General features: G+C 39.5%; 1 protein-coding gene across 1 annotated transcript; it reads left to right on the top strand.

The window, feature by feature from the left end:
- The first annotated feature begins 3,901 nt into the window (after window positions 1-3,901).
- neff1 (neuronal intermediate filament family member 1) lies at window positions 3,902-11,923 on the top strand. Its single transcript, XM_034090572.2, has 4 exons — window positions 3,902-5,423; window positions 8,010-8,327; window positions 8,819-8,943; window positions 10,333-11,923. The coding sequence occupies exons 1-4, from the start codon at window positions 4,659-4,661 to the stop codon at window positions 10,670-10,672; spliced, it is 1,548 nt and encodes a 515-aa protein (XP_033946463.1). The 5' UTR covers window positions 3,902-4,658; the 3' UTR covers window positions 10,673-11,923.
- The last annotated feature ends 14,526 nt before the right edge of the window (window positions 11,924-26,449 follow it).

Genomic DNA, 26,449 nt, shown 5'->3' with positions numbered 1-26,449 from the left:
CTGATTTGTCTTTCTGAAAATGCAATCTCAGTGTGTAGGAAAGATATGTGGCTAGTGAAAACATGGGTCCAAAATAGCAAACACGTCTACTGGCAATTGGAAGGACTCTATCTCTTGCACTTAATGTCGTTGCTGCTATAGTGTACTGCCATGTGGTAAATACGTGTGGGTGCTGCTCTTGCTCTTTTGCATTTCATGTATTTATTTTGTGCTATGTCTACAAATGTCTTGTTCTTATATGCTGTACGGATGGAAATTAGCTCAAAGCAAAAATCCGCTTGAAGCATTATTTGTCTAAAGTGTTCATTAATGTGCATTGTCCCTATTCAAATAAACGATTAAATGAAAATGAAATGAAATCGCCTACACCGGCAGATTTCCCAATATTTACAAAACCTGTATATACACAATAGCTTTTTGTCTGCCAGCTCAAGTGTACAAACAGTGTATTCTATAAGGAGAAGCCACAGGGTGCGGGTTGTTCTGGTGCAGCAGCAGAAAGGTGAGAGAAGCAGGCTGATGGAGGGTTAGGGTCTCCGTGTTTAAATCCCTCTTGTTGAGGCGACCAAGCTCCCAGGATGTGAGCTGAGCATTGAAGCAACATTTTCTAGTGGCCAAACGGTGATACTGCAACTTCCGGGTCAGTCTTTGACATCATTTGGCCCAAAAATACCGTTTCTCAATTAAATAAGGCAACAGTAAGGCAAGTGGCCCTATTTTGCTCATTTTCAGGTTCATATAGTTTGTAGTGTCTCTTCTGGGACATGTCTCCACGCTTTAATGTTCAAAAAGCTCTTTATTTCTCTCATACTGCCTGTGCTGCAGCACCTCTTTCCACCCTCTGTCTGAAACCAGAGCCCAGTCTGCTCTGATTGGTTATCAGGCCGGCTCTGTTGTGATTGGTCAACTGCTTAGAGATGTCCCGCCCCTTTAGCCTATCACGTACAATGTGTTGGAGCGCTAGCCAATAGAAGCACAAGTGTTACATAGTGATGTCATTGTGTTACAGAAGTAAAGACGTTTCAGGCAGGGGGGGGGGACTTTAGGATTTTAGCCTTTCAGACCATTTACATGCACAAACACATATAACACACTACAGGAAAGGGATAACCCATCCTTAATAGGGCCTCTTTACTTGCCAGGTCGAACATGTATTAATTTAGCCCTTATTTAAATCATTGGGGCCCGAGAGTTTTAAAATGCTTTATGGTTTATGGCATCCTTTTCTGAGTCACTTTGGATAAAAGCGTCAGCTAAAGGAAAAACGATATAATGGTAAAATAAGCAGGCATTGGCACACATGTTGTTAACTTGTGTTTTCCCCACAATAATATGTCAGAAACTCTGCTTTAAAAATGGGTTACTACCTTGCATCTCTCGAAGGGTCTTTGTGGGTTTTCTCTCATGAGAATAAACAAGATGTATAATATGTTGGTAGAGGTTTGTCTTTCCCTCCTCCCATTATTTGCATTGACACAAAGCTCTCTCTCTGTCTCTGCTTGAACAACAGCGCCCTCTAGCTTTTTTTTGTTGAAACCAAAAAGTAATTCCGGAATAAGCCAACCAGTGGCACCGTGTGCAAAAGAAATGTGGAGACTGCTCACAGCTGCCACCGGTGGTCCTGTTTGTTTACAAGCATTACACAATGATCATGATCCTGTTGATGCAGAAACATATACCGGTATATTAAACTGAATGCTATTTTATTCATTTTTACTATAAATACTGAGCTTTTTGAATTCCCCCAAGGGCTCGTTGAAGTGTTATCTTTACCGAATCAAAATCCTCAATTTAACAAAAGCTTTAAATAATCAGAAATCTGGTAGTTCTGTCTATCTGTCATTACCTTGCTGAGTCACACACACACACACACACACACACACACACACACACACACACACACACACACACACACACACACACACACACACACACACACACACACACACACACACACACACACACACACACACACACACACACACACACACACACACACACACACACACGCGCATATGCCTGCAGCCTAATATCCTTGAAACTGTAACTGACTGATTTTCCATTGATTATTTTCTCTCTTTAATAGTTTAAATTGAATTAAAACCTGTTTTGTATTCGATAGGGACTATGAGTTTACATAGTTCACACACTCAACATTAATATGATGTACAGAGATGTTAAAGCTGCAACCATTTTGTATTGTTGTCATATGGTTTTACATGTGCAGTGTAATTAAAAAGTGATCTAAAAACTGTGAGATAATAGTGAAAAATGTCTCAGTTTCTCAAAGTCCAAGGAAATATGTCTTAAGACGTGTTGTTTTGTCAATCCCCAATTCTGTTAACGCTCATGTTTAATAAAACAGAGAACATCTGAAAATGCTCACATCTTAGAGGCTGAAAACGGCATTGTCTGAAATATTTGATAACAAATTACCAATTTTCCGCTGACCAGACATCCCAGTTAATCATAATAATAATGATAGCTTAGATTTCTATAGCGCCTTTCATGAGACCCAAGGTCGCTTTAGAGAGAAACACAAGCAGAATCAAAGCAGTCAGACAAACAGTCAGACAGTTCTACTTCACTGCATGATTGCATGTCCACATTATATCCAGTCATTCAGAATAGTACTGCAGGGCTGTTGCGTTCGACCGTGGTTTTTGTTGGCTGGGTGTTCCTAATAAACTTGCTCATGAGTCTAAATGCAAATGAAAGCAGTGACTTGGATTTAAAGATGCAAGAACTGGAGCTGTGAGGATGTGGATGTTGTTTCCTGATGCGTTAACCTCCTCTAGTGGTTAATGTGTGGAAGTAAAACTATCAAAAAAAACTCCTTCAAATCTCATCTGCTGTATTGACATGGTTTACATTGCTTACAAAGTACCAACACAAATAATTGTATGATATGTAATGACATTATTCAAATAGTACATTTCCCAATCTTTTATAAGGATATCATCTACAGATTGGACCACCATGACAACACTCAATGAAGTGTTGAAAGATAAGAATTCAAGACTGATTATATAACATTAGGGTTAATTTACTTTTGGTATTACATCTTTTCTGTATTGTTATGTTTAATATACAAATGAGCCATTATCTAATGTTGGTACTTTTAAGAGAAATCTGCAAATAGACACCGTTAGTAAAATAAAGACCTAAATGAATATTTGGGATGTTCTTGCCTTTAGATTCTCCCAATAAGTCCAAGTACAGAGGGTGACTTTGCTGTGAAAAGACACATTTCCACCAAAAAAGCGTTTTCTACAGTTAAAATGGCTCGTGATTTTTCTCTTCCCTTTAGTCCGACTGCAGAGGAATAGTCGGAGCTGGTCCGAGGACATTTCGGATGACTTGGCAGCAGCCGGCTGTGCTGCACACTTTCATTGTTTTGCAGACTGTCAGTGTGAACAGCATCACTAGGCGCTGTGTGTGGTGCTTAGAGGTGGGAGGCTGCAGTCCTGTGTGTGTGTGTGTGTGTGTGTGTGTGTGTGTGTGTGTGTGTGTGTGTGTGTGTGTGTGTGTGTGTGTGTGTGTGTGTGTGTGTGTGTGTGTGTGTGTGTGTGTGTGTGTGTGTGTGTGTGTGTGTGTGTGTGTGTGTGTGTGTGTGGGGTGTGGTCCGGCCTGCATCAGAACCAAGGCCAGCGACAGCTCTGCAGCACTCAAACAGCACACAGGGCTTTTTCCTTTTTTGTTACCAACGTCTGATGATGTTTCACTCTGTGCACATTATATACATTTGAAACATATTATATAGTAACTTAATTCCTCTTAATGTGGCATCAAACTTGGCATTAGACCTGATTCTAATTATGAAAATAAAATATAGGTGTTATCATGTCAATGCAGCGAGAAGGATGTCACACATTGTAAGAGAATATAGTTCAAGTATTGAAAGTGAATGGAGGCTGTTTGTGGTTTTAAAGACTTACAATGAGCACTGCAGTGTTGATGCATGGACAAAGACACCCTACGTTATTGTTTTCATCTGTACACATGTGTGTGTGTGATCTGACGATGACAAACTATAGGTCACAGTTAAGACCCCTTGCCTTTATACCAAGTCGTCCCTGATGTGTCCACGCTGTGAGGATGAGGGAGTGAAGAAGCAGCAGGAGTCTCATCCCGTATTCTGATATTGCGGAGGTCTGGGAGGATGCAGACTGCAGCAGCAACACGCGCACAGCTTTACGCATCGATCCCATTTGCCATTCTGCTGGGACAGCAAAGAAACAACTGCAATGACAGTGGACAGCATGGTCTGAAGTAACACGAGACAGTCCGGTGGGATCATACTGTGCCAATGACATATTGTAGCATAGTGTTAATGACTTATTACAAGTGGTATAAGCTCTGAGGTCCAAGCCGTCATGTTCAAAACTTCAGTGATTGTGTTGATGCATGAGCTATGGCAAAAAAGAGGAGCTGCATGAGTGACTTCGTGTCTCCCCAGAGGGTGGAGGCTTTCTGCTAAAGCTGGCAGGTTTCCCCTCATCTCCTGTGTCTCTGCGTCAAATGATGCGCGGGCGCCTTCACTATAAAAGCACCTGCCCCGCCGGACTTCACTCGCATCTCACTTTCCTCCCACACACTCCTCAACTCCACTCTCTCTCTCTTTCACCAGCAGTTGAGCCGGACACCATCAAGTCAACATGAGTTACTCCAACGACTTCCACAGCAGCAGCTCCTATCGGAAGATCTTCGGAGATGCACCCCGCTCCGGACGCGTCGGCCTGGGCAGCAGCAGCAGCCCGTCCCGCATGCACTCCTCCTCCTCTGCAGGGTACCGCAGCAGCAGCGGGCCCCGCACCTACGGTTCCCCCAACATGGTGTCCTCCTCCAGCTACCGCAGGACAGGCGCTGCTCCCGGCCGCGTCTTCTCCTCCATGCAGGACTCTTCCTTGGACCTGGCACAGTCCACCGCGGTCACCAACGAGCTGAAGATCGTGCGCACCAACGAGAAGGAGCAACTGCAGGGACTCAACGACCGCTTCGTGTCCTTCATCGAGAAGGTGCACAGCCTGGAGCAGCAGAACAAGGTGCTCGAGGCGGAGGTCACCATGCTGCGGCAGCGCCACAACGAGCCGTCCCGCCTGCACGAGCTCTACGAGCAGGAGATCCGTGAGCTGAGGGCGCGCGTGGACGAGATGACCCACGAGAAGAGCCAGATGCACGTGGAGTGCGAGCAGATGAACGACAATCTGGATCGGGTGAGGGAGAAGCTGGATGAGGAGACGAAGCTCCGCGAGGAGGCGGAGATCACCCTGAAGGGATACCGGAAGGACGTGGACGACGCCACCATCTCGCGCCTGGAGCTGGAGAAAAGAGTGGAGTCACTGCTGGATGAGATCTCGTTCCTCAGGAGGGTGCACGAGGAGGAGCTGCTGGAGCTGCAGGCATCTCTGCAGGCCACTCAGGTACCCCCCACACATACACACACTGCATTCAAGTGCAGGTATGTGGTGCTTTAGGTCAGATTCATTCGTTTTCAATGTCACACGGCCAAGACTAAATCCAGACTTCGCTACACTAGTGCTGCTGGCAACTTTTAAACTGTAAACTTCATGGGAGGTAATTAGAAGTGTTCCATAATAACACTGTATGATATATAAGAAATCACATAAACGTCATATTTCTTTAATATAACTGTTCAACTTTAAGATGTTATTGAATGTTTTATTCGATTCCTTTGATAAAGCTGCAAAACGTCACTGCATAAAAAGATTGATCTGTTAGAAATAACCTTGTAGTGTAAGTCAAATAGCCTACGCAGTGCAAAAATGCAACTTCTTACTGTTTAAATATGAGCAAGTGTCGCATAAATTCAACAACCTGCTACCAAAACGTGTTACTTTAAGCTGTTAAAATGCAAAAGTGACTCCCATACACCTTATTCCGTAGCAATATAGAGGTTAAGTATATTTCCCAAGGACATGTTGACACATTGAGTGGGTGGGCTGGGGATCGAACCGGTGACCTTCTGATTGGCAAACGCCCACCCAGTCCAATAGAAGTCTGTTTATATGTATTCACGCCTTACTCCATATTGCGCACTCTGTAATTGATGGCACTGCAGTTCCGTTCTAACACCACGAGCCCCCCCTCCCTCTCTGAGATCTCGAGCGTCTCTGCAGCGTCCCACGCGCACCGTCACACCCCCGTTCAAACTTTAAGATGTCTTAATGCCGGTTTGTAACTAGGAACTATAAAACGTCTCCTTGTTGCGATATTATGTAAGTAGCATGTTGCAAATGTAAAGAAAGATCATTGTAATCTTTGAGTAAGCTTCGGTAAGATAGTTGCTAACTAATATTTTGGGCGTAATAATGGCGATTTGCTTTAGAGGAGGAGAGGAAAATGGGGTGGAGGGGGAGGGAGGGAGGGAGGGATAAAAATGCGGGGAAAGCGCATTATCCAGGGGTGTGGTCGTCCCAAGGGGGGCCCAGCATGCAGGACCCCCACCAGCAGTTGTTTGTGTGACACATTTTCAGCAACACAGTGAAAATAATGTCACTGTTTGATAAACAACAATTTAGATTAGATCTTGAAGTTGTACTAATTACAAAACCATCCATAACATCCTTTTTGGAAAGGAGCTGTTATGTCATATATCATGGTGCAGGTGTAAAGACATTGAAGTGAATGAGGGCAGCAGCTTTTACTGCAACTTTAAGCATTCATCGATTCCTTGCATGAGCGGTGCAGATATGCTGGGTAGATTTCTCCAGGGTTTCTCTTCCTGCCTGCAGGGCATTTTACTGCCATGTAAGATACTGACGGCACGGTTTTCTCCCGCAGAGAAGCCCGAGTCAGCAGTCCATTCATCAGTCCTGCAGCATCAACACACACCTTATACATTTATGTACATGTCACCAGAGAGGAGTGTGCGCTGAGCATTTGTCTGCAGACGGTCATAAATCCTTTTAACACATAAAATGCTTGATTATTTCTGAAATTGCACATTATAACAGATTCAGATTACTTGTATTGCTCATTAGATTTGCATATTTGTTCACACAAACACACAACATAATGTATCTTTCAATCCCAAAGTGGAAGTAATACAAAATGCTGAATGGATCATTCTTCCTCTGGCACAGAAGTTCATCAACATCACAACAGATTGTTTAGCAACAACAAATAACATCACTGTTGTTATCACGCTACTTTTATTTGACATCCTAGAGGAAAGTCTAGCAAACCAGTGTGTTACAGTTTCTTCATATAACAGTTACAAAAAAGTCAAGTTCCCAATTTATAAAGAAACAAATCTATAGGCAATCAGTAATCATCACACAATAAAGCGTTTAATTGCAGCTTTCAAAAAGTATGCTTCACAAGTGTCCTCACTGTTTTATACTGTATCTATTTCTTGGACAACAAATGATATTTGACTTATATCACAAGTCTGCTAATATATGGTTTTGATTTAATTCAGGGGCCTGAGATAGATGTATCATCATATTAAACACAATCAGTTATCTTTGATCAACTCCTAAAAATAAATTGAAATACGATTTATGTTGACAGTTTTATAGCTGGGCTCTTGCAGACATTTTAATGAAAAAAAAACAAGATTCCCTTTCTTTTTGATCCATTTCTATAGACACCTGTCTGAAAATGAGCTGATCAGATTTTGGCCACTTTATGATGTCATAACGATTTGTTGTCTCGTGTGACCATTAGCCAATCAGCAACCAAGGTAACCCCCCCCCCCTTATCACCTGAATCTCCTCTAGAGCACCATTGAGTTCTTTGTAACCAAATCTCTCTCAGAGGGGTGTGGGGAGGGGCTCCTTATTTTCATCTAAAGTAACGGACAGAGAATCAGCACTTTGGAAACAGGAATAAAACAGAGGGGATTATGGGTAATGCTGCCATGATCTGTTTGGTATTTGGAGCCAAACACTTCAGAGACATGTTCGTATATATGAGATCGATAATATATTGATGAAACACAGTGTAATAGGGGACCTTTAAATAAACCCCTCTGTCCTTCACAGGTGTCGGTGGAGATGGACATGAAGCAGCCGGACCTGACGGCGGCGCTGAAGGACATCCGGGCTCAGTACGAGACTCTGTCGGCCAGGAACACGGCCCAGTCTGAGGACTGGTACCGCTCCAAGTTCAACAGCGTGACGGAGGCGGCTGCTCGCAACCAGGAGGCCGTGAAGCACTCCAAGGAGGAGCTGAGCGAGTACCGCAGGCAGGTGCAGGCCCGCACCCTGGAGATCGAGGCCCTCAGGGGCCACAACGAGGCCCTGGAGAGGCAGATCGCCGAGATGGAAGACCGCCACAACAACGAGATGGGAGATATGCAGGTACGTTTAAAAGTGTTTTACCCATTTGGATAGTTTGTATTTGTCCTGGCGAGGGAGATATGGCAAAATACGAGGCATAAAGGTTCACTTATGAAGAAAATGGCATTTAAAAACAGTCATTAAAAAGCAAAGATAATAAAATAAACATAAATACACTTTATCACCTTTCATACTAGAAATTCTGCACACTTTTCTTTTAAAAATAATGCATGAAATCTGACGGAAAATGAATACTAAATAATACAAATATTAAAACCATATTTGTAGCAGGCATATACACATCAATAAAAACTGCTGCAGCATCAAAAGGATTTGGTTTTTCTACTAATTTATATTTCATTATCTGCATCAGAAGGCTCAAAGTAGGATACACTGTTGAGACAGATAACACATGTGGTCTTTTATCACAAACTGATGTGCATCAAGTCTCAAGGACACGTGGACTGAGTGTCTGACGGTGTGTGTGGGTGTGTGTGTGTGTGTGTGTGTAGGACACCATCCAGCAGCTGGAGTCCGCCCTGCGCAGCACCAAGGGAGAGATGTCCCGTCACCTGCGTGAGTACCAGGACCTGCTGAACGTGAAGATGGCCCTGGACATCGAGATCGCTGCCTACAGGTCAGTGTTTAAACTAGCCTGAGGAGCTCTGATGTGTTTCGAAGCTTCATCAACAGTTTTCTACGATTATAGAATGAAATGTCAGCGATGGCTTAGTAGCAGGATACAGACTTGTGTGATTCAACCATTTCCAAAAACCCCATATTGTGTAAACTCCATTGTCACAATGTATTGAACAAAGATGTGATCACACCGTACAAAAGCAGAATATCTCACATAAAATTCTGCTTTACGGCTTTCAATAAAAACATTTTCAATACAACGATCGGCTGCTCTCTGTGGCTGCACACAACAGGGGATTTCATTAAAACAGACTAACGCATTTAATCTCATTATTCACTGGTTGAAGACATCATAAAATCAGAGGAGACATTCAAAGCCTCCTTTAAAAGCGTACATAGGGACTCTGATTGTTACAGAAAGGATCCTTGCTGCATGTCTCTCATTTCCACAATTCCCAGTAAACTATCAACAGAATAAATGTATGCTGTAATCGGATAGATGAAGTGAAACCTTACAATAATATATCTGGGATTGTGTTTCGGGGAAATAAACCAAAACAGACATCCGAGGTGTTGCCGCTGATACTGCGGTGACATTTGATCCCTCAGGATCGACACAGTGAGATAATTATAGCAACGACACCAGAGGTCAGCATCACGTCTTGTCGCCTGTCTCTCTGTTTTTTGTATTTTAAGAAATGATGCAGTAACAGGGCGTACGCAAAACAAACAAAAACAGTTTAAAGTACAATACAAAAAATAACAATTACAAATCAGAAGGAAAAATATGTTGAAAATTAATTTATATTTTATTATTCATACATTAAGTGTAATATCTAACCAGAGGGCGAGGATCAAGATATGACGGTTATTTCAAATGTATTTACTTATATTTTCCATTCCATATATTTTATTGTGCAAACCTAACATGTTGAGATTATGCTTTATTGTGCACAAAGCTACAGTGTAGAAATTGCAAGGCAAGGCAAGTTTATTTATATAGCACCTTTCAACACAAGGCAATTCAAAGTGCTTTACAAAAAATGAAAGACATTAAGAAAATGGCATTTAAAATCAGTCATTAAAAAGAAAAGCTAATAAAATAAACATTAAAAGAAAAAATACATGTATAAAAATTACAGTGCAGTTTAAGATGTGAATAGTTCAATTAAAAGGAAGGAAATTCTTCTGACCTGAAACAGTCCAACATATATAATAAAATACAAAATAAAATATAGTGCAAGAAGTCTATATACACGTCATTAGAATATATGATATGTACAAGAACATAATTTGAAATTAAATAATGTACATTAAGACAATTTTTGATATCTTATTGTGTTTTTCAAACTAAAAGTATGAATTGTTTTTTGTTCTGTCCGTACAGGAAGCTTCTGGAAGGAGAAGAGTGCCGCCTCAGCACTGTGAGCGGCGCCATGGTTCAGTCCGGATACCCCGGCTTCTCCTACATGTCGGCCCGAAGCTACAACCTCGGATCCTACAGGAAGTCTGAAGCCAAGCCCGAGGAGGAGGAAGAGGAGGAGGCTGAAGATGAAGAGGAGGAGGCAGAGGCAGAGGGAGAGGAGGGAGACGAGAACGAAGAGGAGGCAGAGGAGGGAGATGATGCTGAGGGAGAGGATGAGGAAGAAGATGATGAGGATGACAAGCAGAAGGAAAAGGAGAAGAAAAAGGAAGAGGGCTCCACCAACAAGACCACCAAGAGCTAAACTGCTAAATCTTCATCATTCCCAAAAACACATCACACTCTTCATCACGCTCCAGACGCATCACGCCCTCCTAGTTTAACTGTCTCTGTTTGCTCTGTAATTCAGACATAAGTAGTACACAAGCTATTAGATTGAGAACAAGTATTTGAAATGGCAGAAGAGGGTCATCATGATTGTTTAAGCTAGCATGATGCTACAATGGTTTTTCCTCCACGATGATTATTTACAGTAAGAGCAATCAAAAAACCTTCTCGAGTCAGCACACAGACTTTGAGACAAACGCACAGCCAGTCCAACTTTTACGGTGCTATTTAATTTTTACATAGAAAAGTTCGGCAGTACTGAAAGTAAAAGATTGTATCACAGCTCAACCAGCTCATTCTTGAATGTTGGGAAGCAAAAAAGAAAAACGCTTCTGCACATAAACACCGCAAGATACGTGTTTTCACTCTTCTGCATCCCACCACGGAAAACCGAAATGTACCAGTTACCATTCAAGCCTTTTATTTAATTCACGGCACGGCAATAACGGCGCATCGGAGCTCAGAAAGACTGTATATATACGAATGTGTTGTAAGAGGTTGGAGGGTATTTCCTTCAGCTTCTCCACCAGGGAATGTAGAGTTTAAATTGACGCTATATAAATATATATATTTTTGATTCTTTGATTGATTCATTTGTCAATTATCCCCCTGTCAGAGTATTCATATTTATCTCCAAGTCCGTTTTTCGTTCTCCTCGTGAACAGTGCTTTTGTTTAATTTGGCTAGATAAATGAACGTAGGTAGATGTGAGGCTGCGGGTGTCGGACAGCTGAAGGTGACACTGACAGCCCTCAGTGAAGTGGCAGATGTCGCCGGGTAAAGAGTAGCATTTAAGGGCTATTTTCACCTTAACCCCTTCCTTATCACTTTGCTGTAAACTACTTAATTTCTCCTTTTCCTCTGCTTTCTTTTTTGACAAATGAATCAACCAACGGGCATGAATGCATGGCCTGACTCTTCGAGCTTGAATATCTGCTGGATGGGATAGATGTTTTGCTTATTGTGTGTTCAATTAAAAAAAACCTTGCCTTAACCATGTCTGAAAGTGAAAATAAAACATGTTTTCCCCTTCTTCATCTCAATTGTTTCTGGGGAGGCTGAGGAGTGCTGGCTCTCCAGACCTCTGCTATACAACTGTGACTTACATGCTGCTATCTCATGCAGTGATATTCCTTTCAAAGCCAAATAAAGACATTTATTAACCAAATATTCACCACATCTCTCTGTCTTTATTCATCATATGAAGGATTTGTAAAGAGTACTTCAAGTGCTGCAATGTATATAAGAAATACACAAGACATGTTTTTTAAATATTATAAATCCTCCATAGTTTTTAATGTTTGAATGCATTTTATAAGACAAGTACAGTATGTACAATCTACCCTGAATATATATATTTTTTATAAAAATACAATTAAGGTGGACATATAAAAGGGTGACACAGAAGTTATTGAAGAGAAGATCTCCATTAAAACTGTGCTAATGGTTGCAAAGTAATATTAATATATGAATAGGTGAAATAAGATGTAAGAGAAAGAGGTGAGCTCCTACTTTTTCAGTGTAGAAATGTAATTTGAATTGTTTGGAGTCATTAGTTCAAATGATACGGAAGCTATTTAAAATATCCAAGAGCTTTCTATTAAAGAACAAGGTCTAAAATCCCAAATAACAGCTTTGTCATATTTCTCCAGTGTAAATAAAATCTGCAGATTGAAAGTCAATAAGCCTTTCACATGAAAAGGAAGCCATTTAAAAACTGAAACTATTTTCTATTAAACCATTAATGTAAAATCAATTCATGAATCAACAGTAATAATGCATTTTATTTATATAGCGCTTTTCACAACTCAAAGACGCTTTACAGTATGAGGGAGGGTAGGCAAATAAGGACAGGCAAATAAGTATAATAAAATAAATAAAAAGGCAGTAGTCAACATAGTAGTTAGTTACCCTAACCCTAAGACACATTTATTATAATTGTTAAAGCATAGTTTACATTAAATTGGGTACATTTGAATGGAGGTAATGAAAATATCATTGTTGTTTTGTCATTCAAGTTGTCATCTGGTCCGTTTGTAAAACCCTGATGTTAAGAGAGGGATATGAGATAACCATCGTCTGATTGCTGAAAGTAGAAGACCGAGTGAATGACCATCGAATATTCAACCAAAACTAAATATCCGCAGTTTCAGCTGTCCCAAAAACTCAACAGACGTCTTTATTGGTAGCATTTAACCGTTGCTTTGAAGATATTAGCCTTTCTCATAAGAAACCGTACTACTTTTATAATTTGCACGTGTGCTTTTTCTACTGTTATCTGTCAAAATGGCTTTTGTGGAAAAGGCCTACTGATGTGTTAACTTCTTCTTGGTCTGGATCAGTTATTTGCTTTCTCCAAGTCACCCTGACAGCATTGTTATCGGAGGAGGTGTCAACTCAAAAAGTACACACATCCTTTACTCAAGTAGAAGTACAGATACTCGTGTTTAAAAATACTCTGGTAAAAGTAGAAGTACTGACTAAACTTCTTTACTCAAGTCAAAGTAAAGAGGCTTTGAAGTGTACTTCAGTAAAAAGTACCCATAACTAGCAGCTGCTTTAAAGGAATGGTCCACTCATTAGATAATTAATCAAAACTTCAGTATTTAGTGAAACGTTATGTTTAAACCATACCCTGAAGAAATCAGCGATATTCCCCGGTAAATAATGATTTTATAGCTCTTTTTTATCAAGACCTGTATATTCCGTCTGGCCGCCGCCATGTTTGCCATTTTCAGTAGTCACGTGATGGTCGTGACGTCATCCATGCGTTCACTTTGTCAACACACGGAAACATGGTGGAGTATTTCAGTTCGGACTCGTCAGCAGAGGAACAAGTTTTGACCAATGTGAAGAGATTGGATGGGGGAATTCAGCCATACATATCAGTATGACAATACGACACCCTCTGTCCTAAGACCCTCACATCGTACAAGGAAAAACTTCCGAAGAAAACCCACAGTTTAAAGGGAACATGGGAGAAACCTCAGGGAGAGCAACAGAGGAGGGATCCCTCTCCCAGGACGGACAGACGTGCAATAGATGCCGTGTATAAATTGAAAAGATAATACATTTGCAACATAGGTAGTCCAAATGTTTGGAAATGCATGTGTGTATAATGGGAAGATGATATAAGATACTATATGTATGCATGTAGTACCACCCTTGCTAGCGATTCCCTCTCTATAGTTTAGCATACTCAGCTTCGTTGTCCCTGGCCATAGAATCACGATTTTATGGGGCCGGAAAAACTGGGGGGAAATACACACTAGTCGGTACTACGCTATATGGAAAGGCCACCAAAAACTGGCCTGGCCTGGACGTTAAAACGGGGCTAGCCGCTGCAATGGAAATGCGCTATAACATACCTTATTCTTACTCCGAGCACTACTTCTGCTCCTCCGTCGCTTCACACTTGCAGAGGGCGATTTCTCTACTGGCCGAACTGGTGTCCTGGTCGGTGATGACACCAGAAAGACCGATGGTACTGCATCTCCATTGAGTAATGGTTGTTCTTTAAATCCCATGTTATGTTTGATCATACTCTCAGAGTAGTCGTCCGGAAATGTGAAATGTTCGCTGCATACATGAGCCTGTAAATCTCTCGGTTCGGGCCGGCCACATTTCGCTAGCCACTGCCTCCGAATGTACTTCTTATGCTTACCTTTTGGCAACAGATGGAACCGAGCATTCCGTGGATTGTTCCTATCCGAATTATGGCAATATTTCGCGATACAGTGAGGCAGCATATTTGAAGAGAGAAACTACAGTAAATAACATGGAGATCAACGTGTCTTCGAAAACCAAACGCATGGATTACGTCACGTCCGGGAAATGGCGGCGCCCACAGTGTTGATGTTATTTCGGTATATAATCAGTTTAAAATCACTGATAATGTCATCGGATTAAAAAAAAAAAAAGAGAGACTGGCAGAGACTGGTCTGTTTTATCGGATGATAATTCTTTTAAAATGAGTGTCATGAGCATACCATTCCTTTAAAGAGTACCTGACCTCCCTTTATATTAATAGAACAATAATGTCATTGTTAGCTAATGAATGTTTCCATGCTGAACAACGGCAACATGACAACGTTTCCATTGGTCCCTCTTCTTTAGAGAAGACCAGGAAGTGATGGATACACGGATCGTGTTCCAATCAATAGGCACGCAATGACTCTAAAGAATAATGATCACGCCACCAAACACACATTCAGACTAAAGGAACGAGCTGTTTGGGAAATGAGAGAAGTAGAAAGTACAGGTATTTGAGTTCAACATGTAAGAAGTAGAAAGTACATGTATTTGAGTTCAACATGTAAGAAGTAGAAAGTACAGGTATTTGAGTACAACATGTGAGAAGTAGAAAGTACAGGTATTTGAGTTCAACATGTGAGAAGTAGAAAGTACAGGTATTTGAGTTCAACATGTAAGAAGTAGAAAGTACAGGTATTTGTGTTCAACATGTAAGAAGTATAAAGTACAGGTATTTGAGTTCAACATGTAAGAAGTAGAAAGTACAGGTATTTGAGTTCAACATGTAAGAAGTAGAAAGTACAGGTATTTGTGTTCAACATGTAAGAAGTAGAAAGTTCAGGTATTTGTGTTAAAAATGTAAGAAGTAGAAAGTACAGGTATTTGTGTTCAACATGTAAGAAGTCAAAGTAAAAAGTCGTCAGAAAAATAAGTAGTGGAGTAAAGTACTGATACCAGAAAGATGTACTTAAGTGCAGTAATGAAGTATTTGCACTCCACTACTTCCCACCTGTGCAACTCATTGCTATACCCCCACACATGAAGCAATACAAACTGTCCCGTCACAAGTGGAAACGTTTTCATTAACAGAGCGAAGCTGCATAATGTCTTCAGGGTGCAGCTCCGCTCAGAGGTGAAGGATGGGGTCGGATAAGATGGATGGCAGCTGCTCTCGCTGGCTCTCCAGCAAAGCTGCCACCAGCAAGAACTTCATCACAGCCTCACACACACACTGTCAGGTCTGTGTGAGTGTGTGTACGAGTGTGTGTGGAAAGGGAGAATGAGCACAGTGGCAAAAACATTAGCACTAACAGACAATCAATAAAACTGTCAGAGAAGCAGGGAAGAAGTAGCAAAGACGCATATGTTTTGCTGAAGAATTAAATTAACACATGTGAGATACATAAAAAGGAATGTATGAATGCGTTAAGTAAGACAAGGCATGACAGAACATACATTTTAAAATATGCCATACATCAAAATTACTTTAGAGAAGCTTTATAAATGCCAAATGCGTTAAAGTCTGCAGACGCCTTCATGACTTCACATCACGTATGTGGAGAAAGCATGATGCCACATGTGTGCAACAGCAAACATGCCAATAATGATGATTCTTTACAGTAAGAGCATCAAAACCTTGCAATGTGACGAAGTGAGAAATGTGGCAGCTTGATAAGTGAAGGAAATGGTCCTTTGCACGTGCTTGAGACAATCAATAAGATGTAGGCAAGGCAAGGCAAGTTTATTTATATAGCACCTTAGTAGTAGTACAAATGCCATATCAATCTCATTAGTATGCAGAAAAAGTGACAGGTCGCCCCGCCCCTTTTTGACCGGAAGTCCCGCCTTATTTGACCGGAAGTCCCGTCTTTTTATTTTTATTTTGAAAACCGGAAGTCCCGCCTCGTTCGACCGGAAGTCCCGCCTCGTTCGACCGGATGTCCCGCCCCCGCTTCCGGCGGATGTCCCGCCCCCGCTTCCGGTTTACAAAATAAAATAAAAAATAAATTTAAATTTAAAAAATGAGAAAAATAAAATGCCGTTGTTTTCAATCAATTAATATGTCTAGGATATATATATCCCGCCTCCTAACCACTTCCTGTGTGGTTAATCCTGTATACAGTATCGAATGTAACTTACAAATACTTGCAAATAACATGAAATTAATCAAAAGTAAAGCATCTTAAAAAAAAACATATATTTAAACCTCTCTGTTTTTGCAAACAGGACATGACAGGACATGAGGGGAGAAAACATATGGTGAAGGAGGGGGAACACACACACACACACACACACACACACACACACACACACACTTTCCCCGCCCCTCACCCCTCTCGCTTGAGGGCTGTCTAGATAAAAAGCCAGCGTCACTCATTTTTCAAGTCGAGAGAAAATGGCCAAGAGACGTTTTGATATGAATTTAATCAGCGAGACACCGGTGACAACTTACAGCCATCCGTTGGGTGCTCCAATCAAGAAACGAATGCAGTTTGTATGCCGGGTTCAGACGCCTACAGCCGAAGAACTTCACGAAGAATGGACTCTAAAAAATGGCGATGTTTGGGGTTATATATTCAACTATATGGCTAATGAACTACATTTCTACAATCTGAAGAATGGAGAAACGTATGGACCTCTTAGTGTTAAAGCGACACTGACCTCAACAGATTGGGCTGTGTTAACTCTGGTGTCTTCCCGAGATCTACACGCAACCATTGTATCGGAAGAAGTAGTGCATCAGGAAACCATCGTGGAACCAGAGGTGTACAAGATATTTGCAAAGAAAAGCAAAGAAACACAAACAGCATGCGAGATTAAAGAAGAGTTTGCATCGTTGCCCCTCAATGTGAAGGAAGAAGAAGGAGATATTCCCACACAGCCAGAAGGGAGAAGAGTCCTGACAGGCACCGTCTGGGAAACTAAAAGCGGACCCTCTGGGCGTTGGTATTACCGCTCAAGCCGTTTGGTGACGTTGGGTAAGGACCCCTCTGATGATTTTGTTTTGGAGTATTTTAATTCTACCTGCGGGGTATTTCAAACATCCTTGAGGGTGCCTCTGACTGCATGGCTGGAAATGATTGAAGGAAAAGCTACAAAGCTTAAAGAACTTTTTAAACAGAGTCAGACATCGATGGACATTATACTGGTGAAAAAGACCCTCACGTTTGCAGAGGACTCCGCCCCCCAGTCAACATAACAAGTCCCACCCACCTCAGCAGATCATTTAAAAAGTAAGGACCTCGCAAGGACATTTTTAGAGAGCAGCAACCATGGATCTGAGAAAAACCAAGTCTCTCCCCACGATATGCAGCCTGGATCAAACGCCTACAGGACCGCCATCCTCACCAACATTTTGGACACCAGATCTGGACAGCGCTATGGCTGACATTGATATCACGGGGTTGCTGGATATGCCTCAACCTCCATGTGAATTACACACAAATCTGCAGAGTGTCACTAATATATGTATATATATATATATATATATATATATTCTTTATTTAACAGGTAAAAAAAAACCTCATTGAGATTAAAATCTCTTTTCCAAGAGTGACCTGGCCAAGAAGGGCAGCATGTACAAAGTTACAACATATAAAACACAGACATGAAAGGCAGACAAATACAGCTGTAAAACACAAATAAAATGGCACATTAGCCAGTCAATATAAAACCTTTATTTAACCAGATTGGTCCCATTGAGATCATAGATCTCTTTTTCAAGGGAGACCTGCAGAAATATGCAAAGTAAAACAAACTATTAAAATCATTCAAAAACTGGCAACATTTTTAAAACGATTTCAAGATATACGAGCACTCACATCGACCAAAACTAAAAAAGTGTTACACAGTGACTGACATTCTGTACGGGAGTTCACACCCCAGCTGCTGTAGGGAGTTGAAATATGTTATGGCTCTCGGGGGATGGTGGTTAAGAGACAGATTCTTAGTTTTTGGACTGCCTCAGGGGGTTAACGACATCTACTAAAAACAAAGTACCTCATTATCTACTTTTTTCAGCTTTTATACACAAAAGTGCAAGGAAGGTAGGCAGATTTAGAACACTATCTATGAGATAGTGTTAGTGTTCCCTGCCCTTATCCATTTATTTTTTCTTTATTCAGCAATCGGCAATTGTGTCACCTTGTTTTTCTTGTTAATTAGGAAAGTGCTTGCTTAAATGTATGTATTTTAAGTGCATATTATAGAACAGGTATAGGGCAATATCAAAATTAGCCCAAACTTTTTTTTATTCACAATGTTTACAGATAATCATCAAAATATATTTAGAACACTATCTGTGCGATAGTGTTAGTGTTCCCTGCCCTTATCCATTTATTTTTCTTTATTCAGCAATCGGCAATTGTGTCACCTTGTTTTTCTTGTTAATTAGGAAAGTGCTTGCTTACATTTTTGTATTTTAAGTGCATATTATAGAACAGGTATAGGGCAATATCAAAATTAGCCCAAACTTTTTTATTCACAATGTTTACTGATAAACATCAAAATATGCAGGGGGTCCAATTCTTAACTTTTCCCTAAAACATTCTAGAATTTCTTTATCTAACACAAAAAAACATGAATTTTAAAAACATTTGACAACAATAGATACGTTGTTCCTGTTTTTATTACAATTATCAGATACAAAATGATAAGTATAAATAAATCTATGCTTTCAAATGCATTATTCAGAGATATTAGGCCTGTCAAATCAAAACTGGAGCATGTGAATAAGAGAGAGCAGAGTCCTAACCAGCTGATCCAAACCAAACTCTGAGCAGCCGGCGGCTGAGACGGAGCCAACCAGCATGCGGACCAAACTGCTGCTAAGAACTCATGTTTAAATGAAATAGCAAGCAATGAATTCAAAGTGTGTATTTACTACACTAAGAGGAAAAGGAGATTTATCTGAGTTCTGTTGTGAGAGATTCGTGAGTAGAGAAGCGGCATCAGGTTTACAATCCCTCCTGCTAGGACGAAAACACAACTGCAGGTAAATGTGATGATGATGTGTGACAGGTTGAATGCAGCACAATAATCATTTTATTTTCTGAAATCTTTGGTATCGTAATCGTTTAACCAACATTGTAGTTCAAAATAAAATTTGAATAATCACCCTGTGCTCCAACCAAACAAAAGAGAATACAAAATACATTCATGTAATAACAAAAAATAAGTTAATTTGTCATTTTAAAGCAAATAAGACAAACTCTACGAATACAGACTTTACATTTTCCAACATCGACATAATACAATTGAAATGTAACCATTTAACATATAAAATCGCTCATGTTTTCATCAAGGGTATCTATAGCATTACTATACTTTAGAGAAGATTGGTACAGTATATGATGATGTACATTATATATATATATAAAGCTTATGTGGGATACACAAATAAATATCACCCAATGGATGTTATCTACATCTCATCACATTTTAACTCCTCAGAGTGATTGTGTCTTGATATTTGTCTATATTGATGTTAAACATGGAGCTGCTGTGATGCAAGTCAAATTTGATCTGACCATTAAAGTATTATCGTAGTATCGTATCGTATTTCTGCAGGAGATCCACACATAGACAACTCAACATCACAAAGAGGTCAAAAACTTCACAACAGCCCTTTCAATTGGGACAAAATGTATCGACAGTCATTTAAAAATGACCCCTCTCACAACTAAGAAGAAGTTAAGAAAATGGACACTGCAGATATATAGCTAGGTAAAATGCCAAGTGGGTACAGCTCATTACAAATGTTAATCTTGGGTTTGCTTTCACTCGATGAAGCTCAGTGCAAGTTCTTTCATGAAGTGCAGGGTCTTTCATGAAGACTTTCACCTTTCCTAGTCGGATTCTCGTCCCCCTAAATCTATCACAGCACGATGGAGTCTAATCGCCAAAGTTTAATATATATTGCCCTTTGTATACACAGCAATACATATGTTTATCGCACTAAACAACCTTCAACTGTCAATCATTCCAAACACTCTTTAAACCGAGGAGGAGGGGCACACTTAAAATATTGTAACGCAATTTAATCACATTACAAAGTTTGACCCAAAGTTGCTCCCACGCGGATGTTCCCCATGAATAGAATGGTTTTGGAAGAGCAAAGGTGGCAGATAAATTCGCAAGAGCTACAAGTATTGCACATATAGTGTTCGCAATATGATAGCAGAAGAGATAATATGCATATTAGACTGACACAGTGAGTGAAAAGAGGAAGAAAAAGGTTTGATTAGCAGCATTATATTTGTTATTCAGACAACATTTTAGAGGGTTTAATTCTAAATTATGCAAGTTAACTGATGATGGCAGGAAATAGTTCAAATGAATTTTTTTTCCGCACAATTGTAAACGAAACATTTAAAGTGGTCCTGCAATCTTCATTTTCCGAAACATTCTGTAACATTATCTCAGAAATGAAACAAACATCAAAAGTGTATCATGTGCTCTCATTGTATGCTCTGTTTGTAGATGTAATGCATCTTTGCGTCGAAAACAGCATACACGTGAATATTTTGACTGAAGTGAAAAAACTCCATCAGGATATATCCAGTAATATGGGGAATTCTAAGCTGGAGACTGTCCTGGGGATGCTACAATCAGTATAACTATTGATTTTGTGTGTGAAAAAAATAAAAAAAGTGTTTTTTACATCTAAAAACTGTTGTCATCATTATAGCAAGGGGAGCGTGTCTGATACATGTGTATTACAGTCCTTCTTGTTGTGTTTTTCAGTGTTTTCTGTGTGTCTGTACACACAAAGCACACTTCATTATCTACTTTTCAGCTTTTTTAAAAAGAAAAGTGTATCTTTCGGTAACTTTCTCAGAGAATTTAAGCATAAATCTGTCAAATGTTCAAAACAGCCTTGTTTCACTGAAATACCCTCAAAATCACAAACTGCCGTTAAGAGTCAGATTCTTAACCAAATCTACTGAAACAGAGTACTTCATTATCTACTTTTTCAGCTTTTAAATACAAAAGTGTATCTTTCGGTAACCTTCTTGAGAGAATTAAGCATACATCTGTCAAAGATTCTTAACGAAATCTACTGACACAAAGTACTTCATTATCTACTTTTCAGCTTTTATACACAAAGTGTATCTTTCAGTAACTTTACCAGAGAATTTAAGCATAAATCTGTCAAATATTCAAAACAGCCTTGTTTCACTGAAATACCCTCAAAATGACAAACTGCCATTATTACGAAATCTCCTCAAACAGAGTACTTTCTACAGATGAAGCCTTCCCACTCAACGCAATATGTCCCACCCACTCAGCAAATCATATAAAACTAAGGACGACCGTTCAAAACTAGCCATGGATCTGAGAAAAACCAAGTCTGATGTAGCCTGCCCTTATTATCACCAGGATAATGGATATGGGCTTAATGACTGGATGTTACAAAGTAGGGGAGAGGATGTTCCCGAAGAAGAGCTCTCGTCTATATCATATCCATGTAAGGTCTTTAGGACAAAAGAGGACCATGATAACATGACATATGAAGAATATCTTTCTTTAAAAGATGGTATTATAGATAACCTTTATAGAAACAGTACATCTCATACCACTCGCCAAGATCGCAAACGACAATTAGCAGAAAAGAATAGAAAAAGTAAAGAAAAACGAAGAAAAAGAAAAAACAACATGAAAAGGAGAAGAAAAATTAAAAGTAAACGCAGAATGCGAATGAAAAGAAAAGGGACCATAGGACGGAAAACTAAAAAGACAAAAAGAAGGAAGGTGAAAAGAAAAAGAAACAAAGTGAAGAAATTTAAACTAGAGGATGGTGTTGAAGAGCCATTACCGGATCATAATAATCTTATAGATCATCTCCCGCTAACCGACTGCTGCGAATGTGTTGAACAAATACCAAAAGCAATGTCAAAAAACAGAGCATACAGTGAAAGCACATGATACACTATAAATGTTTCGTTTACAATACTATTACTATATATGAAAGCAAAAAAATAAAACACATTTTCATTGTGTAATGGTTGTTTAATTGAAAAAACACAACATTCAACACAATTCATAGAAAACATATTACATTTTACCAAGTTAATGTCGTAGTGCATACAAGGTAATAGACTTAACGATTTGCACTGCTGCTTCTCTCCGCGTTTCATTGACAGTGATCGGTTTGTCGTTCAATTCACACAGCCCAAGTAGATGTTTAGGGGTCTCTTGGAAGTATACGAAAGCATTTTTTATATCAGATAAATGCATTAACATCACATGCAAATTCTCTATCCTTTCACCCGCAACGATTATAATCTGCTTTGCTTCTTCTTCGGTTTCTCCATTATTAGCTCTGAATGTAATCCTTTCTGGGGCTTCTTGTGCTTCTTGTGGTCTGTTGAATACCTGGCGTAGGATTTGTTTAGCTGTAAGGACAGGTACCATATAATTGTCTTCAAAAGCTTTGTCTATGTCGTCACACGTTTTGGCATATCCTTCGCTGTAATGACAACCGACACTAGAATAGAGATCCTCCAACAGTCTTTTAATACATATTCTGGCACTGTCGCCAATTTGGGCAATTCCACAGTATCGCGCTTTTTCTCTCATTATACTGAAGCAAAGTTCTGCCATTGCTTTTGGTATTTGTTCAACAATAGAACTTTGCTTCAGTATAATGAGAGAAAAAGCGCGATACTGTGGAATTGCCCAAATTGGCGACAGTGCCAGAATATGTATTAAAAGACTGTTGGAGGATCTCTATTCTAGTGTCGGTTGTCATTACAGCGAAGGATATGCCAAAACGTGTGACGACATAGACAAAGCTTTTGAAGACAATTATATGGTACCTGTCCTTACAGCTAAACAAATCCTACGCCAGGTATTCAACAGACCACAAGAAGCACAAGAAGCCCCAGAAAGGATTACATTCAGAGCTAATAATGGAGAAACCGAAGAAGAAGCAAAGCAGATTATAATCGTTGCGGGTGAAAGGATAGAGAATTTACATGTGATGTTAATGCATTTATCTGATATAAAAAATGCTTTCGTATACTTCCAAGAGACCCCTAAACATCTACTTGGGCTGTGTGAATTGAACGACAAACCGATCACTGTCAATGAAACGCGGAGAGAAGCAGCAGTGCAAATCGTTAAGTCTATTACCTTGTATGCACTACGACATTAACTTGGTAAAATGTAATATGTTTTCTATGAATTGTGTCGAATGTTGTGTTTTTTCAATTAAACAACCATTACACAATGAAAATGTGTTTTATTTTTTTGCTTTCATATATAGTAATAGTATTGTAAACGAAACATTTATAGTGTATCATGTGCTTTCACTGTATGCTCTGTTTTTTGACATTGCTTTTGGTATTTGTTCAACACATTCGCAGCAGTCGGTTAGCGGGAGATGATCTATAAGATTATTATGATCCGGTAATGGCTCTTCAACACCATCCTCTAGTTTAAATTTCTTCACTTTGTTTCTTTTTCTTTTCACCTTCCTTCTTTTTGTCTTTTTAGTTTTCCATCCTATGGTCCCTTTTCTTTTCATTCGCATTCTGCGTTTGCTTTTAATTTTTCTTCTCCTTTTCATGTTGTTTTTTCTTTTTCTTCGTTTTTCTTTACTTTTTCTATTCTTTTCTGCTAATTGTCGTTTGCGATCTTGGCGAGTGGTATGAGATGTACTGTTTCTATAAAGGTTATCTATAATACCATCTTTTAAAGAAAGATATTCTTCATATGTCATGTTATCATGGTCCTCTTTTGTCCTAAAGACCTTACATGGATATGATATAGACGAGAGCTCTTCTTCGGGAACATCCTCTCCCCTACTTTGTAACATCCAGTCATTAAGCCCATATCCATTATCCTGGTGATAATAAGGGCAGGCTACATCAGACTTGGTTTTTCTCAGATCCATGGCTAGTTTTGAACGGTCGTCCTTAGTTTTATATGATTTGCTGAGTGGGTGGGACATATTGCGTTGAGTGGGAAGGCTTCATCTGTAGAAAGTACTCTGTTTGAGGAGATTTCGTAATAATGGCAGTTTGTCATTTTGAGGGTATTTCAGTGAAACAAGGCTGTTTTGAACATTTGACAGATTTATGCTTAAATTCTCTGGTAAAGTTACTGAAAGATACACTTTGTGTATAAAAGCTGAAAAGTAGATAATGAAGTACTTTGTGTCAGTAGATTTCGTTAAGAATCTTTGACAGATTTATGCTTAATTCTCTCAAGAAGGTTACCGAAAGATACACTTTTGTATTTAAAAGCTGAAAAAGTAGATAATGAAGTACTCTGTTTCAGTAGATTTGGTTAAGAATCTGACTCTTAACGGCAGTTTGTGATTTTGAGGGTATTTCAGTGAAACAAGGCTGTTTTGAACATTTGACAGATTTATGCTTAAATTCTCTGAGAAAGTTACCGAAAGATACACTTTTCTTTTTAAAAAAGCTGAAAAGTAGATAATGAAGTGTGCTTTGTGTGTACAGACACACAGAAAACACTGAAAAACACAACAAGAAGGACTGTAATACACATGTATCAGACACGCTCCCCTTGCTATAATGATGACAACAGTTTTTAGATGTAAAAAACACTTTTTTTATTTTTTTCACACACAAAATCAATAGTTATACTGATTGTAGCATCCCCAGGACAGTCTCCAGCTTAGAATTCCCCATATTACTGGATATATCCTGATGGAGTTTTTTCACTTCAGTCAAAATATTCACGTGTATGCTGTTTTCGACGCAAAGATGCATTACATCTACAAACAGAGCATACAATGAGAGCACATGATACACTTTTGATGTTTGTTTCATTTCTGAGATAATGTTACAGAATGTTTCGGAAAATGAAGATTGCAGGACCACTTTAAATGTTTCGTTTACAATCGTGCGGAAAAAAAATTCATTTGAACTATTTCCTGCCATCATCAGTTAACTTGCATAATTTAGAATTAAACCCTCTAAAATGTTGTCTGAATAACAAATATAATGCTGCTAATCAAACCTTTTTCTTCCTCTTTTCACTCACTGTGTCAGTCTAATATGCATATTATCTCTTCTGCTATCATATTGCGAACACTATATGTGCAATACTTGTAGCTCTTGCGAATTTATCTGCCACCTTTGCTCTTCCAAAACCATTCTATTCATGGGGAACATCCGCGTGGGAGCAACTTTGGGTCAAACTTTGTAATGTGATTAAATTGCGTTACAATATTTTAAGTGTGCCCCTCCTCCTCGGTTTAAAGAGTGTTTGGAATGATTGACAGTTGAAGTTTGTTTAGTGCGATAAACATATTTATTGCTGTGTATACAAAGGGCAATATATATTAAACTTTGGCGATTAGACTCCATCGTGCTGTGATAGATTTAGGGGGACGAGAATCCGACTAGGAAAGGTGAAAGTCTTCATGAAAGACCCTGCACTTCATGAAAGAACTTGCACTGAGCTTCATCGAGTGAAAGCAAACCCAAGATTAACATTTGTAATGAGCTGTACCCACTTGGCATTTTACCTAGCTATATTTGCAGTGTCCATTTTCTTAACTTCTTCTTAGTTGTGAGAGGGGTCATTTTTAAATGACTGTCGATACATTTTGTCCCAATTGAAAGGGCTGTTGTGAAGTTTTTGACCTCTTTGTGATGTTGAGTTGTCTATGTGTGGATCTCCTGCAGAAATACGATACGATACTACGATAATACTTTAATGGTCAGATCAAATTTGACTTGCATCACAGCAGCTCCATGTTTAACATCAATATAGACAAATATCAAGACACAATCACTCTGAGGAGTTAAAATGTGATGAGATGTAGATAACATCCATTGGGTGATATTTATTTGTGTATCCCACATAAGCTTTATATATATATATAATGTACATCATCATATACTGTACCAATCTTCTCTAAAGTATAGTAATGCTATAGATACCCTTGATGAAAACATGAGCG

Source organism: Pseudochaenichthys georgianus, chromosome 9 (genome assembly GCF_902827115.2).
Source record: "Pseudochaenichthys georgianus chromosome 9, fPseGeo1.2, whole genome shotgun sequence".
NCBI lineage: Eukaryota > Metazoa > Chordata > Actinopteri > Perciformes > Channichthyidae > Pseudochaenichthys > Pseudochaenichthys georgianus.
Note: the sequence above shows the minus strand (reverse complement) of the source record. Positions and strands in the feature narration are given on the sequence as shown.